Source organism: Ictidomys tridecemlineatus, chromosome 7 (genome assembly GCF_052094955.1).
Source record: "Ictidomys tridecemlineatus isolate mIctTri1 chromosome 7, mIctTri1.hap1, whole genome shotgun sequence".
Taxonomy (NCBI): Eukaryota; Metazoa; Chordata; class Mammalia; order Rodentia; family Sciuridae; genus Ictidomys; species Ictidomys tridecemlineatus.
In genome coordinates this window covers 1,550,481-1,560,558 of record NC_135483.1, presented here as the reverse complement: position 1 = coordinate 1,560,558, position 10,078 = coordinate 1,550,481, and the positions used below count along the sequence as shown (strand labels likewise).

The following is a 10,078-nucleotide window of genomic DNA, read 5'->3' as shown; positions in this document are numbered from 1 at the left end:
TATCCTTCAGCATGGGGAAGCCAGGGCTCCTCACTGGTAAACCGCGGTGACAGTGGCAGCAATCTTAGCGGGGTCTAGCTTACACTGCAACATAATTTGGGGTTCTCCCTCCGAGCAAGGGAACCTCAGGCCATTCTCCTTCCTCCTTACAAACACACTAAGCTGCAAGACAGCACTGAAGGTCACTCTCCCTCAGGCGGCCATGGTTCTCCCTGGAACTCCCACTGAGGCCTGACAGCAGAAGAGAATCAGGAACCTGAGCGTCTGCGGATCAGACTTGTCCCAGACTTTCATTAGGCAGTCTAGTGGTGACGAGCAAGTGGCATGGGGGACACTTTATGAACTGGACATTCAGAATCACAAGGGCCTGTTTTAGTCAGGTTTATTTGTTTTTTGTTTTTGCTGCTGAGACCAAAAGTCCTAAAGAACAATCAGAGAAGGAAAAGTTTACTTGAGGCTCACAGTTTCAGGGGTCTCAGTCCACAGATGGCCGACTCCATTCCTTGGGGACTGAGATGAGGCAGAACATCATGAGGGAAAAGTGTGGTGGAGCAGCAGCGGGGAACAAGGCCACCTGATGCAGAGAGGGAGAGGCTTCAACAAGGACAAAATACAAATGCAGGGACCCCCTCCTCAGCCACACCGACCTGCCTACTGGCCACTCGGTATTCCCTTCCAGAGGATCCGGTTAAGGATCCCATAAGCCTTTCACTTCACCCGAACCTTCTTGCATTATCTCACACAGGACTCTGGGGGACACCTCACATCTAAACCAGGACAGAGCCCTCCTAATGCTAGCCTGTACTCCACGTCAAAGGATCCCATCCTGAGTGGGATTCCCATGCATCCACAATATTGGGGATCTTCCCTGGGCCAGACATTGTCTGAGGGGCCAGACATACAGCTGAAGTCCCCTGCCCCTGAACCCCTGGGGGATGATGTCATAGTGGAGAGATGCTTAACAAGTAACAGAAACAAAAGCTGAAGGGAGTGCCAAGACACAGTGTGTCCTGGATGGGACCAGTGTTAACCAACTTCTGCACCAGGCAGGGGGACTGGGGGCTCCAGAACCCAGGACCAGCCCAAAGCTCAGGGTGAGAAATGGGAAAAGAGGTTTGAAGGACAAGAAGCATGAGTCAGCCTCACCAGACCTGCCCTGCCCCCAGGTGAGACCAAGGACCAAGATTCACAGTGACAGCCAGGCCACTGCCTTCTGGATTCTACCATGCTGGGGACAACCAGGGCCTGGTCCCAGAGCTGTGAAACAGACTTACGCATCGAAATTTCCTTGCCAGCGTACCCCATGTTGCTTAGAGGAAGGACTCGTGGAAATGGACTTGCTTTGGACATTGGCTGTGACATTGCATGTATGTTTGAGAAAGGTGACCCTGCTCAAGGACCAGGGTGGATGCAGGTTTAGGGTGTATCCTGCAGGTCTTAGGAAGTATCCTGCTCCTTGGGTTTAGGGCGTTCCCAGTTTAGGACAATTTGGGTTTAGGGCGGTTCCAGGTTTAAGGTTATTCCTGCTGGGAATAGGGCGTATCCTGCTGCCTGAGTTCCCCTTGAGTTCTTGTGGGATTCAAAGCCTGGTGGAGTACGTGAATTTTGCTGGCAGAACTTGGATTTCCCCAGAACGTGTGTAGAGGCCGGTGTGAGTTCGGGAATAAAGAATTGCCGTTTGAATCTACAAAGCTGTGAGTGGCTCGTGATCTTGTGCCCAGCCAAGACTGTGGCAAATGTCCATGCCCTTCTGCCCCTTTCAATGCTTTATTCACTCAGATCACTCCATACAGTTTCACTCTGTAGGTTCTTAACCAAGAAAACGACAATCCTTGATGCTGGGCACTGCAACAGACATAATCACTTCACAGCAAACAATTCTAGATTCAGTCTAAGCACTGCAAACACACCTAATCATGACAGGCTCGTGACAGACATCCCCTCTGCAGGCTAAGTTCAAAAGTCCTAAGTCTTAGGCTTTATGTCCAGCAGATGCCCACTCACTCAGACTGCGGTGACCAGGTCCGGAACCAAGCAGGCTTTTCCCGGCGTGGAGGGGACGACCAGTTGAGGAGGGGGTCTTAGGGAGAAGTTGCGGCTCTCACCAAGGTTCAGACGAGGCGGTAGAGTTTGAGAGTGGTGACGATCACGCGGAGGCTCAGGAAGGATGACAAGTGATGGGATGTCAGGTCCTCACCAGGCTCTCCAGCTCCAGTGCATCCTTGTTTCGGGTGGCTGAATCCCTGTTCATTAGCTCTACTATTTTTACTAAAATTTTGGGGCTTTTGACCCCCCTTTCAATCCTTTTTTTTTTTTTTAAAGAGAGAGTGAGAGAGAATTTTTAATATTGATTTTTAGTTCTCGGCAGACACAACATCTTTGTTGGTATGTGGTGCTGAGGATCAAACCCGGGCCCCACGCATGCCAGGCGAGTGGCTACCACTTAAGCCACATCCCCAGCCCCCTTTCAATCCTTATCAGCTGCCACTGGATTCTCAGTGACATCATTTACCCTGGGGTCAGAAACATCTGGTCTGGTGTCTCCCCCACCCCATCTTCTCACTCTTCCCTCTTATCAGGGGAGGACAGCCTGCCAGGCTTCACTCTGTTGATGAGGGTCAGGGGAAGTGACTGTCTGAGGCCACACTGAGGGCTCTGTGGGTGTGCCTGGTGAGCCTGCAGGTTTCAAACTGGAGTTTTTAAAATGGAGTTGCTTAGGCTCAGGCCTAGGGCCATCCTCACAGCCCCCATCCTGTGAGAATGCACCCTGGAGACCATGCAAGAAGATGGACTGTCCCTAAAGACTCATGCCCACTATCTGGCTCCAGTGGCAGGCCTGTTACAGGGCTGCCTTGGCCCCAGCCCTCCCTGGCTGCCCTAACACCCCCACTGTGTCTCCCCCCACCTCTGGGAGTGGAGCTAAGGAGCCCTTTCCCTGGGGCCCTCCCTCCTCCTGTCACTGCAGCTGCCACCCAGCAGGACTGCAGGGCCAGGTGGGACTGCTTCTACAGGAAACGTGCCACAGAAAAGCGAAGTGTGACTGCGGGGAAGGGGTGGTGAGAGTCGGCAGCCCACAGCCATGGAGGGGGCTCTGCAGAAGGCCTGCAGCCAGACACAGCTCCCTGCTGGTGTCCCCAAACAGTGGCCTGCCTGGCCTGCCAGGGTGGGGCAGAGGACAGGGTGCCGGGTGGCTGCAGGGCCACATGCAGGTTGGCGGAGCCGCTTCCTGGGCATCTGGAGACACAACAGCTGATGCTCTGGGAGAGGGGAGGAGAGGCACTGGGACTTCTAAAGGGTCTTGGTACCCTTGCAGAGGGGCAGGCCAGGCTGACTGGTGGACCCCATGGCTGCTGCAGCACACAGGAGGCTGTGTCCCTCCTAGAGCCAGCCCTGGCAGGACAGGAGGCAGCCCTGTGCCCAGAAGGAGAGGTTCCAGTTAGATCTGTCAAAACCAGTGCCGGGGGAACAGAAACCAGAATCCCCCACCTCCCATCCCAACCTCATCCTGTCTCCCCCAAGGCTGCCCAACCTTGGGATGGCCCAGGGACAGCCCAGCGTGGAAGCAGGTGCAGGCTAAGGACAGGCTTAGGGCCCGGTGTTGCTAAATCCTCTGGCCTCTTCTCCCTCCCCACCCACCCATTCAGCCAAGGGATTCCCAAACTGCACCTTGGGCCTCGGGCAGACGGGTCTAGCCCCCACAAGCCTGGGCATCAGTGACTGTCACACGGACTGGTCGCCAGTTGAGCCTCAGCAGGCTTACCCTTCTGGATAGCGAGAAGCACCGGCCAGGCACGTGGCAGGATCCGGTGGACCCGGTGGGAGGCTGGGCCCCGCCGGAACTCAGGTACCACCTTACATGAGAGGGGGGCTACTGAGGTCTCAGGTCCCTCTCTGGGTGTCACAAGGAACCTGGGAACGCCGCGGGCTCACAGGCTCCAAGTCAGTGTCCCAGGATGGAGGGCCAGCGGCCGGCACCTGGACGATCCTCGGGTCTGGAATGCGTCCCCCGAGACCCCCGCCCCCAGCACGCACAACGCCGGGGCCCGCCCCCGCACCCCGCGGAGACCGCCCCCCTCCCGCCGCGCCGCCCCGGCCCCGCCCGCCCGCCGCCTCCCCATCCGGCGCGGCGCTCGGCGTGCAGAGGAGGCTCCGGCGATCGCCGTGCGCAGCGCGCGAGGTTGGGCAGCTCGGCGACGCCGCGGCGCCTGCGTCCTCCGGGCGGTGAGTCTGTGGGGCCCGGCCGGGGTCGCCCCGTAACCTGCGGGGACCCGACCGGCGGGCCGCCTGGGCCGCAGAGCGCGCGGACGGGGAGGGAGGGGCCCAGCGAGAGGAGCGCACGCAGAGGCGCAGGGAGGGTCGAGGAAGCTGGGAGTCGGGGGCTGCCGGCGGGCCTTCCGCAGGGGGAGCCCTTCCTCCCATCTCCCAGCCGTCCCCGAATGTTTCCGAACATCTGGGCAGAGCGGGCGAAGACCGCTGCCCGGCCCTCTCCCAGTGGACGCGGGGCCCATCACCCAACTCCAGGCAGCCGGACTTCCCGCGTGGGGTCTGGGCAGGGACAGCCTGCCAGACTGGAGGAGGACGCCGGGAACCTGGGGAGAGCCCCCGGCGGAAGGGGGAGAACTAACTACCTGGGGGGTTGATTACCTGGGGGCTGGAACCCGCCCTAGGGAGGGGGAGCGGATGGCTTTGTTTTGACCTAGATTATGCATGCGAAGGAGGTGCCTCCTGAGGTGGGTCACCTGGTCCCTGGAGGCCGGACCGGTTCGTGACTCCCATGCTGGGCTGACTACCACTAGATTCCTGGCTTTTCCAGGGACAGGGGAGCTGGGCCTGGGTCCCTCTGGCTGCCTTTCCTTTGCCCATTCAGAAACTTAGGTTTTTTCCGGTCTCCTGGTTGCCGTCCACCCCAGTGGATGCCTTTACTCATCCCTGCGGGGCTTGCTTGGTCAGGTGTCCCCCGTGGGTGGGTGGGGATGCCTGCTGGACCTGTTTGTCCCTGTGCATGCCAGAGCTTCCTTGGAGACAGCTCAGGGTTCCTCCATACCACAGCCTCACTTTATGGAGGAAGAACTTCTTCCTGCCTGGGCTGCCTGGTGGCAGGAGCAGACGTGGCTGAGCTTGGCACTGACATTGGCCATCTGGGACTCCTGTTCCAGACTCTCAAGGTGTCAGGAGAGGTTCAAGCTGGATGGGAGAGGCCTGGGGCCCATTTGCACAAACCCGGCCTGCAGCTTTCCCGTCCAGAGTCTCCTGTGAAGACCTGCACCCCTTTATCCCGGGGCCTCTGGGCGGCCTCTCCCCGACCAGGGCTGGTCTGAGTACCTGACTCCTCTGCAGTTCTCCAGAAAATCAAAACCCAGTTCCTTCTCCACCCAGTGCCACTGACCCCTGCCCAAGAGAGGACTCCCAGTGCAGGACAGCAGCCCAGAAGAGGCCCCCTGCTCTGCCAGAACCTCACTGTGTGTCAGCCTGGCCACAGGTGGCCACCTCCCTGAGCCCTTCCCAGCCCCGGGTCTACCCTCAGGGGAGTGGAGACTCAAGGACCCAGCTGACCCTAGGAAAGCAGGGTGCTGATTGGCTTGTATTGTTGACCACCATTTCCCCACCTCAGCACTGGGCCTCTGTTTCTGTGGGTTTCCAAAAGTCTTGATGATATCCCTCACCTGGGCTGCCCTCTAACACGGTGCATCTCTCCCAGCAGGACAGGTGTCTTTGGCTTTGAGTGCCTGTGGACGGCCATCTGTCCCCTCCAGCATGAGGGTCTTCTTGCCGGTGCTGTTGGCTGCCCTTCTGGGTCTGGAGCCAGGTGCGATGCCCTGTGTCCCGGACCTTCTCACAGACCATGCCCTCCTCTGGCTCCCTCTCCCCTGACCCCTGGGCGTTCATTCAGTGGTCCTTCCAGGACAGCCTCTATGGGACCTTCTGGCTCCTCTTCCCCAGTGTTAGGAAGCCTCAACACTGGCCAGGCCACACTGTTGTCACCCCGTGTTTGGGGGTCACTTGAGCTCACCAGGGCCAGGGTCTGCTGTTATTTGTCATGGTCTGGCCTTGGTACCCAGCCCAGAGCCTGGCGTGTAATTGTTGCTCAGTAAATGCCCACAGCTGGTTAGGTACGGAGGGCAGGCCTGGGAGGCACACTGGAGACCGCCTCCGGCAGGAGGCAGGTATCACCCAGTGTCCCTCCTTCTGCAGTGCACTCTCTGGTGTGCTTCTCCTGCGTCAACCAGAAGAGCAATCTCTACTGTCTGAAGCCCACCATCTGCTCCTCTTCTGACAACTACTGTGTGACTGTGTCTGCCTCTGCTGGCATTGGTGAGTGCTGGCCCGGAGCACCTCAGCCTCGCCCCACCGACCCCTTGGCTGTCTCCCATGGCCAGTGCCACCCCTCACAGTCTGGTTTTCCTGCAGGGAATGTCGTGGACTTTGGACACACCCTGAACAAGGGCTGCTCCCCCATCTGCCCTGGTCCTAGCGTCAATCTCGGCGTGGCGTCTGTGGGCACCCAGTGCTGCCAGAACTTCCTGTGCAATTTCAGTGCCGCCGGCGGGGGACCGCGGGCCAGCACCGCACTGCTGGGCCTCGGGCTCCTGCTCAGCTTGCTCTCTGTTCTGCTGAGACTGGGCCCCTGACCTCCTGGACCTGAGTCCCCCATGTCCCCCAGCTCAGGAAGAAAAGCCCCATCCCTCGCAGATCACAGGAGGCTATTGGAGCCTCCAGCTCCTTGGCGTGCCTGATCCCCCCACCTTGGGCCAGAACCACCCCCTGCACCTACCCCTGCACAGCCCCTACCCCATGTGGGGCCAGCCGCCCTCACTTCTGCAGCCAATTGTGTGACCTTTCTCAAGGAACCAGGACGAGATGAGGGTTCCCCTGAAGTCTTAGGGTCCCCAAGGGCAGGACTGAGCCTTTTGGACACCAGAGGGACATCTAAGCCATCAGCCCTAGGCGCACTGAGTGTGGGGTGGTGGCAGACACCAGGGTGTTGTGAATGTTTAGGCGCGAGTCCCTGGGGTGGTGTTGTGGGAGCGACAGGAGAGTCCAGGGCAGCAGCAGCCCCCGGAACCCTGATTCACCAGACCCCACCATCTGCACCCACATTGCACTCACTCCAGGGGTAGCCTTTAGGGGCGGGGGGCTCCCAGTGCTTCCAGGCATGGGCTCTCGGCCCAGGTCCTGCTGAGCCCTGCCTGCCCCTCCTCGCTCCTGCACTGGCACCCCGTTGCTGCCTCAGTGCCTCAATAAAACGTTGCCACCCCTCTTGACTGCGGTAGTCACCTCTCCAGCCGCCCTCCGAGTCCACCTCCTGGAGGCAGGAGCAGAGGTCCTCTGGGGTAGTCCTAGATGGAGGCCCCATGGGGCAGTAGAGGAGGAGGTCTCCAGGCCTGTGACCAGTGACCACTGCCTTGCCCGTTACCCTGCCCTGGAGTGAGGTCCATTGAGTGGGTCTGCATCCACAAGGCCAGGGGGAGTCCTGGGCAGCAGCCTGGGTTGAGGGTCTCTGAGAGTGGGGCTGCTGTCCCCAGGGCCTATGGAGGAGCAGGAGACCCCCACAGAAGGTGGGTCAGGCTGGTGCCCCCAGGAAGCACGACCCCTGGCCATGGCCTGCGCTCGGCTGAGCTCCTGGCTTAGGGCTGGTGAGGCAGCAGGTTGCCTGTCGTCTTGGATATGTCCCACGTCTCCTGGACAGTGGCAGGGTCTCCGAGCCCTGATTGTGCCCAGGCCTAGGAGCCCAACAGGGCCTGGCGGTCTCCATGAGCACACGCAGCAGGCCTCTGAAACCTGTGGATGTAGTGTCCCTTGCTCCAAGTCCAGGACCCCCACCCAGTGCCCGGAAGTCCTGGGTGGGTGGGCGGGGGCCTGCAGAGGAGGGTCTGCCTAGAGCACAGCCCTGCCCCAGAGCACGCTCTGGAGCAGCTGCACCGCCTTCAGGTGCGGGCAGTAGAAACGCCTCAAAGCCTGGGATGACCGGAAACGAGGATGGGTGCCCCTCCAGGGGAGTCTGAGCTTGTCCCCCAAGAACTTGAACCCAAAGCCATGGTCAAGAATTAGAATCTGACTCCAGTGGCCCAGGACAGTGATGGCCTCCTGTCTGAGGCTTGTGCTGGCTCCCACCTCCTGTGTGCAGTGCCCACTGTGCCCAGGTGTCATTAGTTGTGGTTATTCTCCTAACTGTGCTGTTGGTAGGAGGGCCTGGTTCCCTTAGGGCAAGCAGCCCACGCCTGGGACTGTGGGTCCTGCTGCCCCCCCCCTCCCCGGGGAGGCGGAGGCTGGCAAGAGTCCCCTGGGAGCCTGGGCTGGGGGAGGAGCTGGAGGCTGAGTTTCTATTTCCCCGACTTTGGATGGAGGAAAGGGGAGGAGCCCAGAGGCTGGGTCCTGTTTGCTGAGGCCTGAGCTAATGGAGGGGAAGCAGGCCCATGCCCCACCCCCGGGCTGGTCTGAACTCCACAGAGCCCCAGCAGGCCCAGGCTGGGGCCAGGGGCAGACTGCCCACACTTCACCAAAGCCCAGGTGACAGGATGATGCCTCCCGGTCCTGGGTTGATGGTGGGACAGGAAAAGGACTTTGATTTCAGTATGTCACCCTGGAAAGACCTGGGTCTAAAGGCAGGTACCAGTAGCAACACTGGGGTTGCTAGTGGGGAGCCAACAGGCCAAGGTGGGTGTGCCTGGTGCAGAGCATGGTCGGTTTTTGTCTCTCAGGTGCTATCCACCGGGTTTGTGGTCCTGGAATTCAAAATAAATTGAGGGAAAGAATAACTAGGAAAGGACAGGCCAGAGAGAACGGCCTGGTTACTAGAGTCATCCACCACCACGGCACATCAGCCCCAAGTTCTCTTCCCACAGATGGGTGTTTCTGGAGGGTAACTGGACCTGCCCACCCTGGGCTCTGGCTGGCTCCTGGGGGTGCTTCCTAGCTGTTCTTGGCCCGACTAGAACCTCTAGCAAGATGCTTCAGAAACCTCCTGCCCAGCCTCTGTCCCTCCTGCTCCCACCAGCTGGCCAGCCAGGAGACTGCCTCCTCACCTAGGCTTGGTCCCCTGCTGGGACTCCCAAGAGTCCCCAGCCTGCTGACCCTGGGCTCCACACTGTCCACGTTCCTGGCACAGCCAGGGGCCATGAGCAGCCTGGGCCTGGGGTGTCCAGCTTCAGGGTCTCCAGTCCCCCCCAGGACGCCCCACCTCTCTTCCCTCTCCCCTGGGCCAGGCCCCACAGCAAGTCCTCCTGAGGGCCTGGAGCCCCAGCTGCCCCACCACCCCAGCTGCTCCTGGCTTCAGGGTGGGTAGCAGGGAGCCTGGGGCGTGTGGATGCTGAGTGTGGGGTGAGGCTTCAGCTTATGGCCAGAGGCAGCTGGGGGAGGGGGTGGGGCTCAGGAGGCTGAGTGACCTGAGCAACCTCCCGACTGGCCCAGGGCCTTGCCCAGGCCCCTGTGGCGATGCACACAGGGTGGGCATGCTCCCCACCCCTCCAGAGCTCAGGGCAGCTGGCCATCTCCAGGGCCCCCCTTTCTGTGGAGAGGGTCTCAGGAAGATGTGAGGGCGCTGCTGGGCGTGATGGACACAGGCGGACCAGGCCTGGGGGCCGGGCTCTCCTTCCTGTGGGCAAGAGGTTGGCTGGCCCCTTGGACTTCCTCCAAGGACCCCTGGAAGCCCACAGGGACACTGCTGCCACTCGGGAAGAGTGGACCTGCCCTGAGCCCACAGTGAAGACATCCCAGGTCTCCCCGACCAAGGTCCCCAAGCTTTGCAGGACTGCTGGGACGCTCCCCAGGAGCCCCACCACAGCCCCTGCTCAGGTGCTGGATCCTCCTTGGGACTGACTGTGACCAGGGCAGTGGCCACACACAAGGTCCCTTCACACCCTGTGTGACTGATGATCCCTGCCCAGGCCTAGTGATGGGAGGGGGCGTGGTCAGGGGTCAGAGGTGAACCGGTGGGCTCTGCCCCCATACAGGCAGGAGAACTCCTGAGGGATAAGAGGGGCTGGCCCCTCCTCACTGGAGGTCAGGGCACCATGGTGAGGCTCATGGCCCTTCATTGGAGCCCCTGCCCCAGAGATCTCACCCCTCATCTATGCCCCTT

At 60.4% G+C, this 10,078-nt stretch overlaps 1 protein-coding gene and 1 long non-coding RNA gene across 2 annotated transcripts; one reads left to right on the top strand and one right to left on the bottom strand.

The window, feature by feature from the left end:
• Positions 1–365: 365 nt before the first annotated feature.
• On the bottom strand, positions 366–4,037 carry LOC120892864 (uncharacterized). The gene is made up of 3 exons (XR_013423709.1): positions 3,667–4,037; positions 1,275–2,303; positions 366–574 (listed from the first exon to the last, which is right to left on the bottom strand). It is a non-coding gene; the product is annotated as an uncharacterized LOC120892864 (long non-coding RNA).
• A 46-nt stretch (positions 4,038–4,083) lies between these two features.
• Ly6e (lymphocyte antigen 6 family member E) lies at positions 4,084–7,262 on the top strand. Its single transcript, XM_078016579.1, has 4 exons — positions 4,084–4,221; positions 5,702–5,806; positions 6,193–6,312; positions 6,409–7,262. The coding sequence occupies exons 2-4, from the start codon at positions 5,755–5,757 to the stop codon at positions 6,627–6,629; spliced, it is 393 nt and encodes a 130-aa protein (XP_077872705.1). The 5' UTR covers positions 4,084–4,221; positions 5,702–5,754; the 3' UTR covers positions 6,630–7,262.
• Positions 7,263–10,078: the final 2,816 nt, after the last annotated feature.

What these genes read in the sequence shown, in the direction of transcription:
- Ly6e (XM_078016579.1), top strand. Translation starts at nt 5,755, where the DNA reads ATGAGGGTCTTCTTGCCGGTGCTGTTGGCTGCCCTTCTGGGTCTGGAG. An exon ending in CCTTCTGGGTCTGGAGCCAG is followed by an intron (nt 5,807 to 6,192) that starts GTGCGATGCCCT and finishes CTCCTTCTGCAG; the next exon opens with TGCACTCTCTGGTGTGCTTC. An exon ending in GTCTGCCTCTGCTGGCATTG is followed by an intron (nt 6,313 to 6,408) that starts GTGAGTGCTGGC and finishes GTTTTCCTGCAG; the next exon opens with GGAATGTCGTGGACTTTGGA.